Source organism: Pinus tabuliformis, chromosome 5_2 (assembly GCF_031772625.1).
Source record: "Pinus tabuliformis cultivar Carrire ecotype Pingquan chromosome 5_2, CPIR1, whole genome shotgun sequence".
Lineage (NCBI taxonomy): Eukaryota > Viridiplantae > Streptophyta > Pinopsida > Pinales > Pinaceae > Pinus > Pinus tabuliformis.
The window spans coordinates 817,103,140-817,127,907 of record NC_142306.1 but is presented as its reverse complement, the minus strand read 5'-3'; the positions used below and the strand labels follow the sequence as shown (position 1 = coordinate 817,127,907).

The following is a 24,768-nucleotide window of genomic DNA, read 5'->3' as shown; positions in this document are numbered from 1 at the left end:
TAAAAGAAACTTAGGAAAAGTAAATAATTTACTTTATTAATTATGTTTTAATCTTAGCTATTAATCTCAAGTGACAGAAGTTCTAATGTCAGTCATTAATCTCTTTGAAGATTAGAGTAAGGCTTAGGGATTTAGTTTAATGTAAAGTTATAAAAGCAATACTAAGCAAAGGAGAAAGACACATAATAATAACTTGATATTGAGAGAAGCATCTTAGTGAGGGTTTGAGGCACTTTGAAGATTAGAGTAAAGCTTAGGGATTTAGTTTAATGTAAAGTTATAAAAACAATACTAAGCAAAGGAGAAAGACATATAATAATAACTCGATATTGAGAGAAGCATCTTAGTGAGGGTTTGAGGGAGTGCGCGAGATTTAGATCTCGAACACCAATTTAGGGTGGATATCAATTATTTATTTGTGCTTCCACTAACTCACTTAATAAACTAGCTATTTATGTTATTCAGTAATTTATCCTTGCTAGGCTTAACTTAATTTAACAAAAAAACATGAGACTACCATGTAGATGGGCCATGAGAGTGAGCTTATGGTTTTGAATTACATCTTTACAAAATTAGAATTGCAATGATGAGGGAGAGTGCATAGTAGAGTAATCAAACTGTAGAAACGACTTTACAAGCTGAAAAAAACAAGCAACAACAAATCCGAAAAAGATTTGTTTCTACTTACTAGCAATGGCATATATAGAGGTATTTCTACTTGGCAATGTGGGTAGGAATAGTTTCATACTTGAGAGACATGGATGGTAGGACTGTTGCAGACAAGTAAGACAAGTAGAACATTTTGGAGTTAATTGACTCTATACTATTATCATGGTAACTCCTAAGTTGAGATTTCATTGATGTACAATCAAAATTATACAATAAAGTTAATCAAAATTATACAATAAAGTTACTCTTTTTTTTTTTCATTTTCCAAGGCCCTTCATCTCCTTCATCTTCATATATTTCTATATCCAATTATTTAAAATTTTGTTTAAAAAAAATCCACTACAATTATCATAAATTAATCATGTCATAAATATAATAAATTAATCATGTCATAAATTTAATGATCATGTTCTTATGCGTATTTATATGTAAATTTAAATGAAGGAATGGTACATGGTAATTATAAAGAAATACTTAACGTAATATATGAAAGACTACACCGTCATTTTCATGAGCCAATTGACATATTAAGGGTTAAAAATACCACTGTGAATATAACTAATTAGAAAAAATACTTATGTATGAAAGTATAAGAGAACTAGACTAACCAGTGTACTTATAAGTATTGGATGTCTCTATAAGGTCTATATGTAGAGGTTCTGCTTACTCAAGACACGAAAACATAAACCCAATGCTGGTTTACTTTGTGGCGGTCATCCAAAAGGCCAGCTCAATGATGATGCACTTTTGATAATGACTTGTGAAAGGAGCAACACAAAGTTCCTTTTAGCACAAGCTTATCCTCAAGGTATGTGCCATATGATTCCACGAGATTTAGCTGTAACTAAAATTGCACAACGTTATGGTCATCGCTAGTGTCAGATGAGTGGGCCATGGGTTGTATAAGTAGAATGCAATCATCCATCAAGTTAATTGGTATAATTTTAGTTAGGAAGTTCTCACAAAAATCTTAAAAATTAAGAAACAATGTTTTTCTAATTAGCGTTGTTTTTTTCAAGGCTTTATTTCCTTATGAGCTAAGTATAATGAGTTGTAAGCTTACAAAGGGACTTGCTTCTATTCAGTTGCCATAGTTATTTTAACTGACACTAGGCCTCCTCCATTACTATATAATGGAGGTCTTCTATGTACTTTTACACAACATTGTAAGTAATAAAATACTCAACATGTCCCGATTTGCTTTAGAGGGGGTGTTGGATTTTCAAACTCACCTCCTTGGGAATAAATCCCTTGGACTAACTACCACTCTAAGATCCACCTTGAAACCACTCAAAAAAATAATAATAATGGATTGGAAATTTATTAATGCTTAACTGTTTTAGTGTAACTAAAAAAGAGGGGTGATTCCTTCCTTGATGAGTTCTTTTTCAAAGTTTTTATTTTTATAATCTTGAATAGGGTTTCTGTTTTAGTCTCAGAAATTCCTTGAGATATATCAGATCTGAAAAGAATCTCTCTCTAATCCATGTCTGCTGGGGTCCAAGCCCTTTTTTCTCCCATCTAGTTATTGCAGATCTACAGATTGGTATCAAGTTTTAACTCGAAATTTTGTGTAGTTGTAGGACGTTAGCTTTCTGCGAGAGCTTAAAGAGAAAGATCAAATTCTTATGTCGTAGATTTGAGTGCCGATTTGTATTTGAAGGGTGATTATGGCCTGAATTATGCAAGACTAATTGATGATGGACACAACAATGGGTGATGAGCATTGATTTGGTTAATTGGACCATCAGATTGAGCTTGGATTTGATGCAATATGAGCGCTAACGTATTTCTTGTTGGAAGAGTCACTGCACCTCTATGGAATTGGTAATTTCCACCCTGGGGATCCTAGTCATTGGTTTGGAAAGTTTACCAACACCTGCGGGTTTTGGTGTAATGGCAAACCTCCACATGGTATCAGAGCTTGGAGCCAGGTTCGATTCCCCCGAGTTGCATTTAAGGGGGGTTGTTGGAAAAATCACCGCACCTCTATAGAATCCGTAATTTCCACCCTGGGGATCCTAGTTACTGGTTTGTAATGTTTACCAACACCTGCGGGTTTTGGTGTAACGACAAACCTCCACATGGTATCAGAGCTTGACCCAGGTTCGATTCCCACGAGTTGCGTTTGAGGGGGGGTGTTGGGAAAATCACCGCACCTCTACAGAATCTGTAATTTCCACCCTGGGGATCCTAGTTACTAGTTTGTAACGTTTACCAACACCTGCGGGTTTTGGTGTAACGACAAATCTCCACATGGTATCAGAGCCTAGACCCAGGTTCGATTCCCCCGAGTTGCATTTGAGGGGGGGTGTTGGAAGAATCACCGCACCTCTATAGAATCCGTAATTTCCACCCTAGGGATCCTAGTTGCTGGTTTGTAATGTTTACCAACACCTGCGGGTTTTGGTGTAACGATAAACCTCCACATGGTATCAGAGCTTGGACCCAGGTTCGATTCCCCTGAGTTGTGTTTGAGGGGGGGTGTTGGAAGAATCACCGCACCTCTATAGAATCGGTAATTTCCACCCTGGGGATCCTAGTTACTGGTTTGGAAAGTTTACCAACACCTGTGGGTTTTGGTGTAACGGCAAACCTCCACATTTCTAAGTGAATGAAGTGGTGATCTACACAAATCCCAGAAAAGATTCATGAAGGAACAAGCATCAGTCATATTTGGATCTACGTAGAGTCTAGATCATTGTTGTGTCTAACCAGCGTGTAGCAGTGTGCAATGGGCGATCTTATTGTATTGTTGCGTGTCATCGAAGCTACATTGTGAGTTCATTGGGCGTCTGATTCTGCCATATCGTGAGATCGTGTGAGTGTAATCTCCATATAGGTACCCTTTCAGATTTGATAGATTGACAACCCCTACTCATTAAGCACAATTTCTCTCTCTCGGATCAGTTTAGCCACGGGGAGGAGCGATAGTGATCTGTCGTCATGATTTGTGCTGCTTATTTCTATAAACCGCCTTTGAACACTTTGTCCTGGGCATATAGTTGGTCGGTTTCTCATCAGCATCGCCATGAAAGTGTTCCATTTTTTCTCTGTCAAAATTGTGCATATTGCTCTCCGATCGAACCGTAGCCTAAAGCCGAGGAATTGCAGCGTAAATGAAGTAGTCACGCTTTGGACCTTGATTTTCTATTCATTGGGAGACTGAAATCTACGTCTCCTAATTCAGCGAATAAAGGCGGAGAAGATGATGATTTGAGGATCATATTGGCCAACCGTAATAGGTTTTAGACCAAGGTCGCAATATAAATTTAGCGCTGAGTATTGTCAGTGAGTTTATCTTTGGTGCTTGGACACAGAAACATTGCTATCTCTCTAGTCTAGATTCAATTCCCCGTTAGAAGCAAATATTGGGAATCCACTCATGTTGAGGAACTATGCGCGCTTCTCATATGAGGTTCAGAATGATGTGAAGAAAGCAAAGGAATACTATGAAAGGGCAATACTGGCAAGCCCTGGTGATGAAGATGTCCCGTGTCTCTATGCCAATCTTATATGGCAGGTTTAAGAAATTTTTGGTTATTGGCCAGTCATGCAAACATAGTTGAATTGGTCTTGTTTGCATTGTGATTGGAAGTCTATTGTTGTCATGATTAGCTTTGTTTTGTAGCAGGTTTTACTTTTGTGCCAATTTGGTCTTTTCAAGATTGGTAAAAGATAGCAAGAGCTTCGTGAGAAGAAAGAAGCAGATGAATTTCGTAAAGAAGTTTTTCTTACAATCAGTGGTAGCTCTTTTGCAAGCAGAGAATGCAACTCTTAAGAATAGGTTGCAAACTTCATCACTAAAAAATAAACAAGGTTGAACATTTGGAATCAACGATGGGAAAATATCTGCAAATGCTTGCAGAGGAATTTCAAGAAAAGATTGATCTCCTTGATGACTTGCAGGAGGAAGTTGAGTCTTTTTCTGACTCGAAAACAAAAAAATTAAGGAAGCAGGAAGAGAATAAAAATCAACATGTTATGGAAATTAATTGCTTAAAAGAAACATTGTTGGAGAAATATCAACTTTTGAAGCAAGATTATGATACATTGTCTCAACAGTTGATTGAGAAGGATGAGGTCATTCAAAAGCTGCAAGAGTCTAAGAAGGAACATGAATTGGAGGTTAGTCATCTTTTGAAATCTAAGATGGAGATAGCTAATGTTGAGCTTCCAAGCTCACCTTCTTCCACACTTGATGATGTTGATTGTCAGTTGGCTGATGCAGATGATCATGACTCATCACATGCCTTTGTTACACCTAATTTTGAAAACCATACTATTGGTATTGGGTCTCGATTATTGAGCAAAATGAGATATACCGAAGGAGGACTTGGGAAGAATCGACAAGGAATTGTTGCTCCTACTAACCCTGTAGTGCATACATCAAGAGTAGGTCTTGGATATGATCTTGTTGCTGCCTCATCACCTAAATCCAACTGTGATGTGCTTGAAGAAAATGCTCTTGATAAACATATTGGTGACATAGCTACTAATGTCATTCTAGATGAAAATGTTGTTGCACCTAACTTTGAGTTTGAAAAAACAAAAAATGAGCTATTTGCACATCCTCATCAAAAGAAATTACCCAAGCATCAACATTATTGGTCAACTAGTAGTCCAACATTCAGATCGTTACAAAAGAGATGTGAAAAAATGAATTGTGGACCAGTGCCAACTATCAAGATCCACTGTAGATGGATCGATGAATGGTCGTGGCATCATTTGAACCAATGCTTAAAGAATTCATATTATTGTATTGCATCAATTATTCATTGTTTGCTACTGTTCCCTTAGTTGTGCTTCAGGGAGGGAAATTTGCTGGCAATGAAGACTATTGATTCTCGCTCCTTCCGCAGTTGCCTTTTAATGGGGGTAGTTAAATGGTGACATATATTGTTTTCGTTACTTTGTTGACAATTGTCATCTTTTGTGTAATGGTGACGGCGTTCAGAAAACTTCATGAGTCTTGTTGTATGATATTCTCCATATTTACAGTGTTCATTGTTTGTTTGTTGGTTGATGGTGTTGCTTCTATTCGAAGCCTTGTACTGGGTCTTTACCAACACCTAGTTTATTTGAAACCTTTTTTTGGAGAAGTTGACAGTGTTTGTCACCCTCGTGCCTCAACAACAATCCTACTTCAGAGATTCACTGACCTCATTGAGGTTTATGGATTTCATCTTTGAAATTTTGGTACTTCAACATTTTGTACTTCTTGATTGGAGGTAGCTTATGTTCTTTCCATTCAGTGGATCATTATGGGATCTACAATTTCAGCTCTATGAAAATTTGATCACTGACATCTTTTTCTCTTTTAGGGTGGAGTTTTTTCCTATAGATTTTTCTCTCTTTCTCAGCTTATGAGAGTTTGTACATGGGTATCTAATTAGGCCTCGTTTTCGAGACCCGTTCTTTGTTTTCTTTTTTCTTTAGTTACTCTTTATGTTTCACTTAAGAGGGTGTTAGAGTTGACTTTTCCAACACCTCATTTCCCTATGAACTAAGTATGGTGAGTTGTAAGCTCACACGGGGACTTGCATCTCTTCAGTTGTCGTAGTTATCCTTAACTGACACTAGGCCTTCTCCATTACTATATAATGAAGATCTTCGATATACTTTCACAAAACATTGTGAGTAATAAAATACTCTTACATTTTTAAATTTACATATATGGCTATATATTATTAACTTTTACAATATCAATTACTCAGTATTATAATATCACTAAATAAATAAACAAAATTAATTACAAAAATTTATTATTAAATTGAAATATTAATTGAACTATAACTTTAATGTTCAAAATTTAGTAAAGATGTGACGAACCTCATGATTATTCATAATCATCGACCAAAACTATTGCTCAAGCTCATATCATCATGTCATAATAGCCCGTGCATAGCCCAATCTATAAAATTTCCAAATCATAAAAGCATTTTTACACTTATTGGATTTCATTTCTAACGGGTTATATTTCATTTGAAAGCTAATATATGTACTGGGAACTTCCAAAAGAAAACCGAACACGCAAACAGAACGTAATCATTCCCAAATCCGAATCATGTAACTTAGGTTTGGTATAAGAGCATGTGTTTCCTCCTAAGAGGTCACAGGTTCAAAACCAGAGGGGGGTAGAGTATGTATGCCTTCGTAGACTTAGCAGTCAAATCGCTGCGCGGAGGTGGGTCCCTTGTCCCACAAATAAGGGGGTCTCATACACCAATTTGGTGTCTGGCTTGGCTGTGACCTTAAAAATGGATATTATTATTATTATTATTATATATTGATATGGCACTTTCTGAATTTTGTTTTAAAAATTCTCTTTGTAAAAGTTATATTAATTTTTTTTTTATTGATTGCAACGATGCATCTTATATATATACTTTAGTTAGTCTTATATTACTGGCTCACCAAGTGGACTGTGAGGTGAATATGTTTCTCGAGATGAAACATCAAATTTATTTTTTACTGTGCAAAAGCATAAAAAAGCTATGAGTGGTATGTGAACTGAATATGTTCCTCGACAATCAAGGTGATACATCAAATTTATTTTCTACTTCAAAAGTAACTGTAGATATCACTTTTTCCATTGGGATTCGACATCTTAGACGGTAGTATGATATTTTGGGCAAAATCTTGCTGTAGATGAAGTTTAATATTTTTTTTAAGTTAAGTGGTTAATAAATGAATATAGGGAAATTAAGATAGTTGTGTAACAAATGGGATATAGAAATAAGAGATATAAGAGAATTAATAGAAGTTTATATAACATTTCATGAATATGTTTTTTTTTTTTTTTTTTTTTTAATGGAAAGATATAGATATTTTTCTTTTGAAAATAAAAATAAAAATGTTTCATGTGCATATATATCATCTTTATTAGACATAAGAAAAAAACAACTTTAAAGTGAGCTTTATGATCTTTCATGATATAATTATATATTTTGTGTCAATAATCATTTTTCATCCACCTACATATTATCAGTTGAAATACATATATATATTATCAACTAGACTTATAAATGGAAATGTGAAGATGGATGTTTTGACACTTTAATTTGGAATGTACTATATAGTGTTTGGTCTATCTGGAAGTAAGGCCATTGCACAATCAGAAGTGCTTATTGGAATGGGGTTGCTTGCGGGTTCGACTGTAATGTTATTGACAATGTTGTGGGGATCGTGTACAATTATCGGCAAATGTGACCTCTCTCTAGAGAGTGTTGCCATTGATGGCCAGGATACTAAAGGATTCAACCTTCATGGTATGGTTTCGTCAAAACTTATTACCTTATGTTATTTTATGTCTTTATTTTTAATAAAGAGCTTAGATTATTTGCCTCCATGTTAGACACCATATTTAGTGTTTTAAATCTTCTCAATAAATTATAATTTGTCAAAGCATAACGATATATTGTCTGTTATTGAAACTCATTGGATATAAAGTTGTTGTTAGATATTTCCAGAATAGCACTGTGTAATGTATGTGATCTGTGTTATTCCGGAAATATCTAACAATATGAAAAATTGTGGAAGTCTCCATTCACTCATAAAAAAATGTTGTTTTATGAACATGGTTTAAGTTTGTAGTTTATAATTAATCTCGAAGACTGCTTATTTTAGATCGTATTTTATGCATAAAAAAAACTTTACATATGTCCTTTAGAAACACCCTAAGCCACATGCTGGTCCATGTTGAGGATCATAGTAACCAGGTCCGGTCGGAACCCAAAGTTATTGGATCAGCCGAACTAGTCTAGATCCATCCCCTGAAACTTTACTTGAAAACAAAAGAATAAAATTTCAATTTAAAAGATAAAAACCACTTTAGAGGCTGTTGTAGCGGCTACAACCAACCTCCAAAATTTTGCCTTAGCTTCGTTTTAGAGCCTCCCTACCAACCATCCTTAGTAGCATGTCTTGCACTGACAAGTACTTATGCTTCAGTCGAGTTTTGTGGCTCATCAGCTTGTGTTTGCTAGCTTGTTTGTCTTCACTCGCAAGCTGACATCCCGGAACTTGGTCATTTTTCGACTGTTGTGTTCACTTGGAAAATTGCGCAGAATTGGAGGGGAACCAACCTTCCTCTCTAGAATTGCGCAGAACATCAAGGCAGCCTTCTGCTCTCCAGAAATGCGCAGAGCAAGCAAGTAACCTTCCCTATGAAAATTGCGTAGAGCAGCCCATCACTAGGCTTGCTCTCAAAATTTGCACAGTTTTGGCTGACAACCTGGGCTTCAGTCCAAAAATTGCGCAGAGCCTGAGGGGCGACCTGAGCTACTCAACCCAGAAACTGCGCAGAAGTCACTCCATGGCTTGTAGACTGTTGCATGTGCTCCCAAGTTGACTGGTTCCCTCCAGGACTGAGCAATCTTGATTTGCATGTATGGGCTGCGTTTCCTGAAAAAGAAAAAGAAAAAAAACAAAAAGCATCCCTAGATTTTAGGGATCTATTTTTAGTAGTTGGAGGTTGCATGCAAAAACCGTTTTAGAAACCTCCCGCCAAGTGTCACTTTTCCTAGATTTGTGGCATGCATGTCATAAGCCTCGATCTTATCAAAAATATTTATTCGACACTTCGAGCTCATTATTCACTTCTATCTTAAAGCTCTGGCATCCCACATCACATCTAGGAGAATTCAGCACACCCAGCTCAACTTTTTCCGGGTAAGTCCGCTTTTCTTGTCTTTTGTTGCTTTTCTGTTGCTTTTTGTATTTCGGTTTGTGTAAGTGTTATTTGCTTGGTTTTGTTGAACGTTTGCTATCATTTTAATGCATGTTACCATGTAGAAGCATTGTTTCAAGTTTTCTTTGCATCTCACTGTTGTCGCATGCATGACACTGTTTCTGCACTAACGGTCGTCGTTGTGGCGACTCGCTTCACACACTTACTTGTTTCCCCATTACTGAATATTGCACTCAGTGTTTGCATGTATGATCATTCACTCTTGTTTGCACTCAGCTTCGCACATGCATCCAGACTTTTCATGTTTTCAGTCACCTGTCCCGGGTCTGGGCTGCCTTGGCTCGGACCTTGCCTTGCTCGGCTTGCACTGTGCATTTCCGAGAATGAAGTATTTTCCTTCCTCCCATGAATTGCTCAGAGTTGCCCATCACTGGCCTCCGAGGCTTGCACTACACAATTCTGAGAGGCAGTGCCCCACTCGCCCCCAGAATTGTGCATATGCAATGTTTTGGGTTGCAGTCATTGCTGACTGAAACTGCGCATTGCACAGTTTCAGTCCTCAACAAGTCAAGCTAGACTGTGCTCTACATAGTTTCAATAGTTATTCAACCCACTGACAGTCCAGATTGTGTTCTGCGCAGTTCTGGCTCCCAGCTTCCCGACGAAAATTGCGCAAACCTTCCAGTGAGTTACCTAGGTGTGTTGCATGTCAGCCCTCAAGTTGATTTGGTTTTCAACTGACATTCTACTTGCCATGAGTGTTTCTCTCCCTCCAGGTATCACAGGTGTTCGTTCGTCTCTCAACAGTACAGGTACAATGGCTTCCAAGAGAGCAGGGTCAAAGGACACCGTTGAGAGTGCAACTGGAGATGTAGTTGAGCAATTATTTATGAGCTCTCCCATCTATGAAGACACTAAGTTGCTCATGGACAAGGAAATCAAGATGAAATGGCAGGACCTCAATGACACATTTTCAGGCATATTTGAGGAGAATCTCAAGGACCGCATGGTCTATGTCAACATACACAAGTCTGGCTTGTACCGGATTGCATGCAGGTATCCTGCGTTTCTGTGTGCGGACATGATCCACTGGATTGTATTGCATATTGATCCAAAGACAATGGTATTGAGCAGTGTCAGTGGAATGAAACTTGCTACCTTTAGGGCAAAGGAGTTTTAGGATATGTATCACTTTCCACAGTCGGTGATCACAATGGATACACCCTTCACCAGACCCAGCAGCAGTGCAAACTCAAGAGACATCTTGAAGAGATAGGTGAAAGAGTCGTCTAAGTTCAGGACAACACCCAACCAAGTTTACAAGACAAGGATACTGTGGAAGGCATATCATCTCTTGGTCATTTTTGTATGCTCCTTATTCGGCTAAGAGAGCACAGAAACATTCCCTCAGAGTCAGGTGATTGTGTTGGAGTAGTTGGCGAATGAAGGAAGAACTTTCAACTAGTCCGACATGTTGGCTCTCAGGTTGAAGGAACAAGTAGCAGAAGCTCGACATCCACCCAAGGGTCAGCAAGCAAAGTTTTTCATGTCCGCTTACATACTTAATGCGATCTGTGCTCGCTAGTAGTTCTTAGGCTTGGGTTGGGCATGGACACCTTCAGAAACCTTTGTGCACACTTATTGTAGGTTGTTCTTCGAATGCAGCTTCCGTGGAGTTATCATACAGCTATTAGACCACTTTGTCACCTCGGTATACAGGATGATCTTTGAGAAGGATCCACCTTGCATGTCGCAAGCAGCGATGGAGGCATTGGTTGGCATAACAGATTGGTATGCCTCACCACTTGGCACCTTCATCCGAATGTACAGTGCGGAGAAGGCTCTACATGTTTTATTGAAGTTTGCCATGGATAAGTTGGTCATGCAAGAGGTTTCATATCACATCTCAATAGGGTTGTCAGTGAGACTGCATAGGAAGAAGAAGGCACCTTGGCCCGCTCTTCCTTTGCGGATCAAGTTGTATGAGATCCAGAATCTCAAGCATGTTGAGGCTGAGACGGAGGAATTCAAGAGATTCACCTTCGACACCAGAAGTTTCAATCCATATGACCTGCATTTCTTAGTGAAGGTACACTTTGCGAGAGTGTATCATCCCTGGATCCACAGGGTGTGTCATTGCCTTGAGGAATACCCATGGAGATATTTCTACAACTTCTCCAGGCTCAATGGACCAGTCAGAATAGCTGTAGAGTGGTTAGCAGTGCAGAAGGCAACAACATCATCAGCAGTAGCAGAGGGCAGCAGACCTGCGCTTGACAAAGGCAAGAGGAAGGTTGAAGATAGTGTAGAGGTGGAGCAAAGTTTCAAGTTCAAAGTAGATCTACTTGTGTTGAAAGCAACTTTGGAAATTGAGGCGAAGAGGCGACAACACAACAGGAGGATCGCACAAAGGCAAAGAGAGAAGCAAAAGCTAGAGGAAGTAGAAAAGGAGTTGCAGGAGTTGAAGCAACAACTCAAGGAAGAACAAGAGCTGTGCAGAAGAGAGAAGGAAGTGAAACATGAACAGGAATAGCAAGAGGTGCAACATGCACATATTGATGAAACTACACCCATACAGGTTATTGATTCATCCGAGCAGCTGGCACATAACAGACAGGGTGAGCAGTCGCAGGAGCAGGACTTTGCTCAGGAGATTGAAAAGATGCTAGAGTAGATGGACACGGATATGGTTCAGCCAGAGTTAGATCAAGACATTGACCTCATGCCTTAGAACCAAGAGGTCACCCCACCGGCTTCACCAGATCCGGGAGCAGAGCAAGTCCCAAGCGATCAAGGAGACACTGAAATCCTTGAGGACAATCCAGAAGCGGATGTGCACAACATATCTTTCGACGAGTCACAACATAGAGTTGTGCAGTCGTGCAGAGTGCCCACTCCAGATGTCCATGTATCTCCTGCGCAGTTTGAAGAACAAGTGATCGTGTCCGATGTGCGTAGACATCCAGCTGCATTGGTCGATGCTACCAAAGCATATACCGAAGCCACCAGCTCGAGTGTTAGATTATTGATAGTTGAGAACGAGCACATGGCTAAGGAGCTACAAGCGGCCAAGCAGGGAGAAGAGCAGGTTACAGCATCCGCCAGAGCAGAGTTGAGGAGAGCAATACTAGATGAAGTATCATCTCTCGAGACAGTCATGCAGAAGTTGTACTTCAGGTTCTTCACCGTGCATAAGTCAATTGTCCATCTTAATGGTTGGCAGTAGCATTGTGCTAGGAGAGGATGTATCTTGTCAGATCTACACACTATTGTCGATCACATGAAGATATGGACAATGAGATACAAGGGAGCCCCATTTCACTTTCCAAAGATGATGAATCCGAAGGCGGTAGAGTTGAATGCACACATCCGGAGTCAGATCCGGAACTATGAGGAACTCCTGCAGCTCATCACCAACTTGTAGGCTTCACATGCATGAGTGTTTAGGAGCATGGATGTCATTGTGCGCATGCATGCGATCCCATTCATTGGCACACTCACCGAGGTGAATAAAAAGAACCAAGTTCGACTGGAGCTGGACATGTACTTCGATCAGTTGATACGCATAGCCACCAATGCAGACTTGCAGATTAGAAGGGACACTATGCACCAGTATGTTGCTAGTCCGACTGCACTCAAGACTATGATGCGCATGCTATTCAACGAGTTGGACAGAGGTGCCAAATCAGTGTACCCAGATGCAACAGAGGCAAGAGTTCGCTTTTAGAAGGATGTCACCACAGAGTACGCGGACACCATAATAGACTACCAAGCTTGGCATCAGTTCGCCATCGTCGATCATTGAGAGGATGTCAAAGAGTTAGTCTTCCCACAATTATCCGAGTCTTAGTGATGTCTTTCATGGCTTACTCAAGCCCATTTTTTTCTCACATGGGTACATGTGCAGATTGTAATGTAAACATGTTGTAAAAGTGAAAGACCAAGTGTCAATAGTAGAATGTAACAGTCATGTGTAAGTTGAAGAGTCATGAGGGTAGGTGAAGAGTCACAAAGGGGAATGTCAAGGGTCACTCCACCCTTTGCTATTTATAGAACCTCTTAACTTAGTGTACAGGGTTTTGGGAGCCAAGCATCCTATAGGTGTAACTTAGAGAAAGCTTGGAGTGTATGGTAACGAACCTTGGCTTCTCTGTAGTGCAGAGCTAATACATCTCTTTGAGGAGCAGGCGGTAGTGACTGTAATGTTCCACTATTGGGGCTAGTCGATGTCATGGTTGTATGTAGAATTGGATCTTTCACTCTTTTAATATAATAAAGCCAACACGTTTCATGCATATGTTGTTATTGTAGTTCGGCTATCCTGGTTAATTTAATGATGTATGTAGCCATAATTTACACATGTATGTATGGATTATTCCGTATGTGTTTGTATGAATCTTATTGAATCATGTTGTTGATATAATCCATCACTTTGGATCATTGGCTATCCTGCTTTCCATCTTGTGATGTCTTTTTGCTCTTGTGTTCCCTTTCAAGCTCCATGCTATCACAGGTTTCCAAGGGGTGCACTGTTCCCCCCTTCCGTTTGTTAGAGCCTTTCATGCACCTTCCTTGACTTGCTACAAGGTCACACCCTTGCTACCAACAAGGACATCTTACTTACCTCTACGTGCAACCGCAGTCAAGGCGATACCGTACTACCCACTGTTGGGACTCCTACTCCAAACGGTATGAGGTATATTTGGGACTTCTTACCAGGGAGATGCCCTGACATGTTGGCGGGTCCAACACTGTCAAAAAAGCCCCCTTATATATTTTTTCACTTTATAAGAAAAAAACACAAGGTTAAAACTTAATTTATTTGGGGAGTACTGCTATTAATAACTTAGAATGACACCCCTTTTTCTTAGCTTTCATGCTAGTAGGAGAAATCTATGTTTTGAAAATGACGTAAGGGTTGCAACTAGCCACATCTGCATCTACATTGGGAGATTTGTACTTGGATATATGTGTTAATAACCAGTGCACTTAACCTTTTAGTGTCTTCTTTTTGTATTTTGTTTTTTTTAATTATTCTATTTTTAATAAATGGGAATTGATCAAAATTAATTTTGCATGGTTGGAATGGCGAAATCATTTTTTTAAGATTGCATATTATGAGTGCCTTTGGTTGGTTACTATTATTATTATTCTATTTATGGCCTTACTATATCCAATATTTTGGTCCATTTTTGTGTGTTTTGAGTTGGATTTTGGGCCTAACTTTATGGGGACTTGCAAAAAGACCATCTCCTTTGACCAAAGTATCATTTTGATATCATTATATAAAATTTAAGTATAATTCTATGTGTTCCATGGTTATTATTTAATTATTTGAAATCATTTTTTGGAGTCTTGAAATGTTTTGACCACAAAATGCTTTCCTAACCTCAAACTCAAATCTTTTGCAATGCAAAACTATCTCAATGGTGACATCTTATAAAAACCTAGGGTATGTTGAGGTCATAGTTTGAATATGATTCTATCTTGATGTTGAGATTCTATTAGGGTTAACAAAATAATTGATGGAACCAAACTTCATCCAAATTCTAAAATAACATCCTCACAAGCCTGCTAGAGAACGATAGGGCTTCAGATAGGGTGCAAAGCCAAGCACATGTTTTGAAAATTGAAATACATAGTGGGCCTAAGAGAATGATTCTAATCTCAAGTGAGTGCAAAAAAATAAGTTCCATTAGGCTACTAGGGTGCTTTGTTGGCATAGTGTGATGCTTCTCTTAGTGAGGATGTTGCATAGGTTAAAGATTTGTTTAGCTTGTATTTAAAAAAAAAAAATCTCCTTGTGCTTTGACAAAAGGGGTGGTGGATGCCAGAGATGCTTGTAAGTTTTCTAGAAGTGATCATTATAGGTTGGATATAGTCTTTTCAAGGGAGGAGCTTCATGTTGCTTTGATTTCCGTGCAGAATGAAAAATATTTAGGTATGGATTAGTATTCCTTATGATTCATACAAGTCCATGTAGATCCCTATTGGTAATGGTTTCTATTATTTGTTTTTTTGAATTGTTTATATGGAGTCATATTTTAGAGTTTCTTAACTAATATTTAGTCAAACTTATTCCTAAGAATGTAGCTAGATATTCCATTTGGGGTTTAGTCGCCTATCACATTTTTGTCTTTGAGGATCTGCTTGGTTGTTAGATAAATAATGTTTTAGGAGAAGACTTGTTTTGTTCAAGGGAGATTCTTTCTTGATATTGTAGTTTCTATTTGAAAGACTATTGAGTGGGCTAGGGAGATACTTCAATAGACCCTTATTTTGAAAATTGACTTTGAGTAGGCTTATAATTAGTTTGATTGATCCTTTATTTTGGAGATACTGGCATGCTTGGGTTTTTGACCTTCTTGTGTTCCTATGGTCATCACCCACTTTGCTATTTCTTTGTCCTTTATTTCTATCAACAATGCATTGTCCCCATGGATTCTCATACATTTGACCATTCAATAGGGTTGCTTGTTGGTTCCCTATTTGTTTGTGTTGACAATGTATGCTTTTCTTTACTTGTTTGATGCTTTTGTATTGTTGAGTAGGTTTGTAGCATTATTCTTTTGGATCGTTCAATGATGATTAACAATGACTTTGTAGACAATTGTCTCCTCTTTGTGAGGGATAAGTGGGATTTAGTTGATGGGACGCTTCCATGCTTGGATTATTTTTGTGGTGCTTTAGGTGTTGATATAAGTGCTCACCAAATAGATTTTTTCTTGGTTAGCTTGGATTCACTACCTACATTGATCCCTATACCCCCAGCCTTATATTTTCCCTAAGGTCATTGTCTAGTATTTGGTATCCATGTAGAATTGATGCCTCCAAAGGATTTAAATCAAACTTCATTTTTTGGAAACATAAGGATCTCCCCTTTTTTTTGGTTGGTTTTATTCTTTGGGCTTTAATGCTCACTATGTCTCTTGTTGGTTCCCTAGTAGGGCTTAGTTTTGATGGGCTAGCATATCTTGAGAGAGCACCTATGGTCTAAGTATGGTGGTTCCAGGGGATGTATGCACCATGTTGAAGGATGAGGTAGGCCTTGGTCTAACTGATATAGCCACCTAAGGTAGTATTTTTGTGCCCTAGTGGGTGGTGTGGTGTCTTGAGCGTTCAACACCTTGGCATGTCTTTTTTTGACATTAGATGGTGACATCTCAATATTCAAGTAGAGTTTGAGGGGAATTTGATTTGTTTGATATTATCTTGTTGGCTCATTTATTTTGGGTGTTGGGGCAACTCATATTTGGGATCACAAGGTTATTCTGGCAAGCTATTGTTGGCTTAGTTCGTTGGCATTGGGAGCATAAGGTTATTATGGCAATCTATTGTCGGTTTGGTTCATTGGCATTGGGAGGGAAATAATAGGATAGGATTTAGCTTTTCATTACTTTTGGACTTGGAGGGTTCAATGTTTATGTGTCACCAAGTTTCCTTGTTGTCAAGCTCATAGGCTAGTTAGCAAGGGCATTTTATTCATGGGTAATATGTGGGATTTTGTCTTCTCTCTTGGAAAAGTGGTGTTCTCTTGCTTAGGAATATGGTATTCTCTTTGATCAAATTTCAATTATTGAGTTAAAAGGCCTTATTCTAAAGTGTAAGTCATTTAAAATGAATATTGGATGCCTAAGTTATGAAATAACTAAAATAAGAAATAGAAAGAACTTGGTTCTATTCTATAGAGGTAGTGATGACATCGAGCACTACGATTATTCTCTGCAATGCTAAAGTAGACACATTTGAGTTCTTGATTGGCCTTGAAGAGTTACATCGATGGTTTCCATGGATCAGTTGGGTGTCAATGGGGTCTTATCGAGCTACAGGGGTAGCCCTGACTGTGTTGGGTTGTTCTAATACGGAGGGAAATATCTCAATAGTGTAGCTAGTGGGACTTTGACATCTATTTTTTTTCTCTTCAAAGGCACTTGTTATGTGTTAGATCTTACATGATTTTGACCAGATCTGTCGCAATTCCTTGTTTTGTGTTCAAATCGCATGAGTTCTAGGGATGTGGGGTTTTATTGGCATTTAGATTTGTTTATATTAATAGATCAAAGTGTGGGTAATGTTGGGGGAGCTCTAACACTATGGGATCTAGAGACTTTCACCCCAAAACTGGTGAGACCTATGCCAGATATGGGGATGAATAAAGAAAAATATACAAAATTTCATATTTTTATTAAGAGTCTTAGTGGGAAGACCTTCGTTCATTGGATCCGGGGTTCAAATCTAGTTAGAAATCTGAAGTAGATGATCCAAAAGAGTATGGGTATACCAATTTTCTTCCAGGTCTTGGAATATACTGGAAAGGTACTCAAACCACTCGTTGGAAGTTTATGGTGTTATAAAAGATTCAACAATAATTTTAAATATGAGGATGCAGGGAGGTTCGAGCAACACAAATAGAAATGGAGCCACATCATTCAAGAATGCACTCAAGGGGAAGGCTACCACACAATTAGATCAATCTCAAAACATGTCAGGCCCTTACATTGTATAACAGATGGAAAGGGTTCCAGAAACGAACATCAAAATCCCTGGGGTTAAAATTTTTCATGATGATCTACAATCCATAACAATTATAGATGTTGATTTAATGGTTTATGTCCAAAACCAGAAGATATGGACAAGGTGATTCACTCTTCATGGACATCAAAGTGTGATATCTATTTGTGTTCTAAACAATTTTTCATAGTGCAATTGCAGATCAAGCAAGATATGGAAAAAGCTTTAAACGATGCCCCATGATTTTTGGTAGAGATAGACCTTTGTTACCCCATGGTTTCCTATGTTTGATGCAACAAACATGGTGGTTACGATGATGCTAGTTTGGGAAGGATCTCAAACCTTCCCCTCCATTTTTGGCACCATTAGGTTATGCATGATCTTGTTAATGTTTTGGGAAAATTCAAAAAATTGGATCTGGATGGAACCTCGAAAGATATTTTTACTTTTGCCAGGATTTGTGTAAAGATAAATCTAAGTAAAGGTCTTCCTTATTGCATTTTTTTAAAACATGAGAATTTTCAGTGGACACATGTGTTAGACTATGAGAATGTGGCATTATGATGTCAAACTTGTTTTTAAATAGGTCATTTACAAAATTCCTTTCCACAAGAAAGGAAGGCATCAAAGAAAAAGAAGAGGCAAGTCCCTAACCAAAGGGAATAGTAGTTTCCCGATAGTTTAGAATATGAGAAAGAAGCTGATGAAGTAAATTCACCAAATTCCGAACCACAACCTCATTTTGTCGGCAAATCAAATGTTGAAGAAGTGGACAAATCCAAATCAGTGGTCACAACTCAGAAGGTTACAAAATCAAAAGAAACCATGGTACTAGAGCAGTATAAAGTGGATATGCCTATGGATGGAAAAGAACTCAGGTGGCATAAAGAGATCTCATGTATCTGAGAGTTTAGACTCAGACAAAGAGATCATCCCATAGAAAAACAACAATCAACCAACAATAGTAACATATGTGCCAAATTAAGGAGTATGGTGGAAGGTGGATAAAAAGAAAGGAAAAAAAGGGAAAATTAGGTGATTTCTATCATACTTAATCATGTAAACTCTTTGCAATTTTTCTATCTTTTGTTTTATGTATCGGTTGCAAGGTTGATACAAGGTGTTAGTTCTAGTCTTCGCAGCCTGTCACCAGGGATCAAAATGGGCTCTTACTATGTCTGGTTTTCAGAGATGTTTTGCACATGATCTTCAGTGCAAATCATATCCTAAGTATTTCCATTAGAAGAAGCTCGGAAAAATATTTCCAATGGTATATCACACTCCCGTAACCGGTTTCTGGATCAAAAGATATGATCGAAATGAATGAGTGATTCTTGGTTATGCATGTTTTGAGGTCAGTTGCTGCACACAACGACAAGTTTACTACAAGATCAGTTTCTGAAATAATGGTAAGGAATTTTTCAAAAGTGAAAGAGGTTTTTGTCCATCACATACCAAATAACAAAAACCTCCTTCAGTTTATGCACAGGTGCTACTATGTGGGAGATATGCAGTGATATTTGGAGCCTACATTAAAACAAAGAATTTTTTTTTTAATTTATTTTACTGTTTTAGTCATTTTAGTGTGGTGCCATGTTATAATAGATGGAAAGTAATTTTGAAAAAAAAAAGGAGGTTTTTGTTAACCACAAGCCATATAACAAAAACCTCTTTCAGTTTATTCACAGGTGTCATGAATTTGGATATGTGACTAGATCTTTACAGCTCATTTTCACAGATTTAAATTTTTAATGATTTTCTATTTTAGAGATGATTTTGTGGCACTTGCAAGGAATTGGAAATGAATTTCCCAAATTTGAGAGAGGTTCTTCTCCAACATGACCTTATCTACAAAAACCTCTTTCAGTTTTGTAATAGGTGCTATTTTTTAGGAGATACGGGTTCATCTTCAACACCTATTTTCAGAAATTCGGTCCAAGTTTAATGTAACTGATTCTATTTTGAAGAAGATGGTTGAGCTCAATTCCCTTAATACAGGGATGAGCTAAATGTATAAATTTTATGAATTTCATAGTGTAGAGGTTCGATTTTTGCAACAGGAAGAAGCATTTGGATTGTGTAAAGTTTTATTGAATATCATAATAAAGCAGTTTTTTCCCTTTAGGCCTGGGATTCATCACGGTGCTGATGTTTAGTATGTTTTTCCTGTAATTCATTTACACATTATGTTTTTTCTGCCTTGTTACAGTATTATCTAAGTGATATGTTAGGAATTCATCCGTAATGATGCTCCTTTCGTGATGATTTTGCTGTTAGTTGTAATGGTTGTCTTAGCAGAATTCATCCTTGGCTAGATGCTCTGTTGAGCAACCTCGTGATTCTCTTTCATCTAAAGTTGTTGTTGCAGATTCATCCTTTGTCTGATGCTTGCAAGGCAGCGGGCTTTCTCCCTCATACTTCTCACATTTACAATCTTCACTTGGCTGAACATGGCACTTAATTTGCCCCAGGTTTGCCGGCAGAAACTGACATCGATTCCATAGTCCAATCACCCTTTCTCTTGCTGTTTTCGACCCAAAACAAATCCAATCAAATCCTCTGAGCTACTATACCTAGCCTAAAATCTATATTTGATTCAGTCATCTCCACTGAGATTGACAAGGAGAGAGCCCTCTCCCGACCTGGTAGGGCTAGCTACCAGGTTAAGCGTGGTTTGATGTTACCCTAGACCTGCCTTCCTTCAGCCTAAGGTAGATTTAGGCTCTAACATGAGGCAATGCTTTCGAGCATCTGCAAAATGTATTTTTGTTCCTTAATTTTCAGGTTGAATAAAATTCCATCTTTTTTCTTCAGGAAAAATAAAATATGCGCTGCCTAAGTTATTTTTGGAGGGATTAAGGTTGGATATTTGGTTGCTTGGTTACTTCTTCTTCTTCTTTATAATTTTTTTTTGTAAGCTACTCAATGATATTATATTAAATTGAAATAAGATCAAGGGAATACATAAGTTGTGCTATTAGTATGCCACTGAAGAAATCAGACCACTAGCATAGTAATAATTTTTTAGACCAACAAAACATGAATTCCAATCTATTATTAGGAACGACAGTAGTACTATCTAGCTTAGGTACTAATTTATACTAGATTATTGTTAATTTGGCCGCTCGGGGACAAATTCTCTCCTTTGGACAACCTTCCCCATCTAGAGAAGACCCTCTTTTCCCTTTGAAAAAATTAATTTGGTCAAGAAAAAAATAATTTTTAATGAGAGAACCCTTATGTACACAAATGTGCAGGTCGAATTTAAAGATAAATTGGGTCTCCAAGGAAGCGTATAAATAAAACTCAATGGACATCATCTGGACGTACAATACACAAATCTTCTTCTTCTCTTTCGAGGTTCATAAATCTTAAATTGCAGGGTATTCTTCTAACACGTGTGAAGGGTTTAGAGGAAACTCTTGTTTTTTGTGCTAACTTTCTATTGGGAGAATTTGTGTATTTGTTGACAAAGTTTGACTTGGAGTTTTGACCTCCTTTGAATTAGAAAATTTTGATTTCTTGAGGCTGAATTTTTATGTGGAGGAGCCAAACTTTTTTGGGCACTTTTTACTGTTGTTGACTGTCGACTTTAACCTCTTGAATTTGAAGCTTGACTGGAGAAATTTTCGCTTTCCATTGACCCGGATTTTATTGAGTTGTTTGGGACTATTTTGACGAGCAAAGGAGGCCGAGTATTTTGACCTTTGACCAAGCTGATTAGGAGGATGTTTGACCGTTGAATTATGACTAGTTAGGTCATCTTTGTTGACTTTAACCAGATCTGACTTTTGGGCTCATCTCTTGGATTTTGGATATTGGTTTGTTGGAAAGTCAAAGTTATTGACTTTTGACTCTTGAATAGTGAATTGGATCATTGTACTCTCTCTGTTGAACATTTTATGACAATCTAAGAAATGGTTTTCCCCCTTGTGGGGTTTATCCCTGGTCTTTGACCAAATTTGGTGTCTCTTGTTATTGCTCTTATTTTACATCGCATTTATTATTCTATCTACAATTTTTATTGATCATTGGAAGATTAAATTTGATTGCTAATTGAAGAAAGAATTAGGCTAAAGTGATTGTAACAACATAGAACAATGGAAAATTAACATGGTATTAGAGCCAACGTGAAGACAAACCCAAGGAATCAAGAGACAAGAGAAATCATCTTTGAAAGAAGTTGAAGGAGTCTATTTGACACACAACACAGTAGGAAAAACACTACTCCTAGTCCTACACTAAAGAGTGCATGGGCCTACTCACATGAAGTGATATTTCCAATGCAGCCACTGATGCATTGGCTGGCCCATGCTAGCGAAGGCATGGTAAACAAGAAAGATATACATGTAAACCAGTGAATAAGAAAGATTTAACAATGAAGACCAATACACTTAGAGTTTAAATGCGTCCACAGAAAAGAAAAGAGTGAACGCGCAGGACAAGCATTCTGTGAAATTAACATGGTGTTGTGACACACTGCATGCAGATGTGTAATATCTTGTTTCCGAGATTTTCCCCAAACCCGAGTAAACTCCAAACAAATACATGTAAATGATGTAATAACTGGGAAGCTCAAAGTGATGGAAATAACAATGGCGCAACATATAATAATATAAACATGAAATATAAGCAGATACTCAAGAAATGCAGAGAGAAATGCTAAGCCATTTTATTATACTGAGTAATAGAATGAGTACAGGAGGTGATAAGAAAGATGGCACCTCGACTTGCACAAGGAAAGTGGAGAAATACACTCAGAATAGCAAAGGAATGGCCTCTCTTTGAACTGCGTCCAAGCTGCTAGAGAACTGCCATGCTGCTGCTGCTGGTGGAAATCAAATGAGGATTTGGGGCTGGTCCCCTCCTCAGAAAATGCTAAAACTCTAGAATCAGACTCTACTCAAGAAACCCAAAAAGACTCAGAAAGATTTTCTGAAATGGCCGACCCCCGAAAATCGCCCCCCTTGAGGACCACGCAATCCCTCAAGGCTCTGCGCTGCCACTGAAATAAACCCACCCAAACTCTGCCTGAAACTCAGCCAAAATCCTCCAATATGCAAGGGCTGATCCCCTGCTCAATCTCCTAGCACAAATCCCCCTGCAAAACCTCAATCCAGAACTCTTGCCAGAAAGAACTGTGTCATCCCTCTCAAGACTGCGAAGTCATCCAAGATGTTCAATCCTCCTGCGAAAATGATGATGAAACTATTGCAAAAATACTGATGGAAATACCTTGCCTGAGCAGGCACTCGAAGTCCCCCGAGGCTAAGGATGAGATCTCCGAACATAGACACTGAATGCACTAAACAGTACTGTAGACTAGCTAAACAGCGAGCGTGCTCAAAGTCGAAGTGACTAGCTCAAATGTGCATAATCGAATGCCAAAATGAGGAGGCTCCCCTCACCTTTATAGCGTTGGCCCTTCTCAAACTCTAAGGCCCACCTCCTCCAACGTAGCCAGCTCTTGCCACGTGCTCTTGTCCATCTGTGCAGTCCCTCCAAGTGTCTGCGTGGGCCCCCTCCTCTACATGGTTCTATGGCCCCCCTTGGCTCCCCTTAAGTTACAACGTTGTGCTACTAGGGAGTGAATTTATTCTAAATGTGAGTTATGTCACCCTTTACTCACCTTTTTATTCATAACTAACTATAGAACGAAAAATTGAGCAAAATTGAATATTCCAATTAGCCATGGCTAATTAGGAATATTACAGTCTCCCCCGGAAAAATGTTACTTGTCCTCAAGCAACTGAAGTGGGGGACGCTGCAAAATTTTCTTGCTCTCCCAAGTGGCATCCTCATTCGGTAAATTCTTCCACCTCACCAAGAATTCCCAGACCGTCCTGCTCCGCAGCTGCCTCTCCCTGGTATCAATAATAGCCTCTGGCTGCAACACCAAATGCCCCTCATCATCTATGGGTGGTAGCTCATCTGTCACTGTCACCTGTTGCCCCAATGCCTTCTTCAGGCATGATACATGAAAAACGTTATGAATCTTGCTACCTTGGGGCAACTCCAACTCATATGCAACCTGTCCAATCCTGCGTATCACCCTGTATGGTCCATAAAAGTGGGGCTTGAGCTTCTCAGCCCCCTTCTGCTTCAGTGACGACTGTCAGTATGGCTGTAATCGTAGGTAGACCAAGTCCCCTACCTCAAACTGTCTCTCCACCCGACCCCTGTCAGCATATAGCTTTTGCTGGTTCTGCGCTGTAGCCATATTGTCCTTGAGAGCTCGGAGAATATCCTGACTCTCTTGGATCCAAATCTTGGCTCTCGGAGCCTTGCTATCACCAAACATCACGTCAGCAAAAGACAAAGGATGATATCCATACAAAGCATAGAATGGTGACATACCAATGGACATGTGATGTGTAGTGTTGTAGCAGTACTCCCCCAGATGCAGCCATCTCAACCATGCTCGTTGCTACCCACTGACATAGTTACGCAAGTAGCCCTCCAGCCACTTGTTAACTATCTCTGTCTGCCCGTCCGTCTGTGGGTGATAACTGGTACTCGGTGTCAACTCCGTCCCCACCAACCGGAAAAGCTCTTGCCAAAACCCGCCCATGAAACGACTGTCCTTGTCACTGATGATGGTCTTAGGAAGACCATGTAGCCTGAAGACCTCTCTGAAGAACAGCTCGGCCACCTGTGCTGCTGTGTAGTGTGCGGATATGGAAAAAAAATGTGCGTACTTTGTCAGTTGATCAACGACGACAAAGATACAATCCTTGCCCTGTACCATGGGCAAACCTGTGATGAAGTCCATTGAAATACACTTTCATTTTCCCTCCGGAATGGGAAGAGGCTGCAATAAACCCGCGGGATGGCTCATCTCCCCCTTGTTCCTCTGGAAAACATTGCACTCCCGGATATGCTGGAGTACGTCCTCC

General features: G+C 38.8%; 1 protein-coding gene across 2 annotated transcripts in view; it reads left to right on the top strand.

Annotated features, from left to right (window-relative positions):
- LOC149161812 (sodium/calcium exchanger NCL2-like) overlaps positions 1–24,768 on the top strand; it is a 197,422-nt gene that overhangs the window by 36,166 nt on the left and 136,488 nt on the right. For both annotated transcript variants that reach the window (XM_089435573.1, XM_089435572.1), the window contains exon 3: positions 7,752–7,940. In XM_089435573.1, the coding sequence (XP_089291699.1) occupies positions 7,752–7,940 (189 nt within the window). The remainder of the gene's footprint in view (positions 1–7,751; positions 7,941–24,768) is intronic.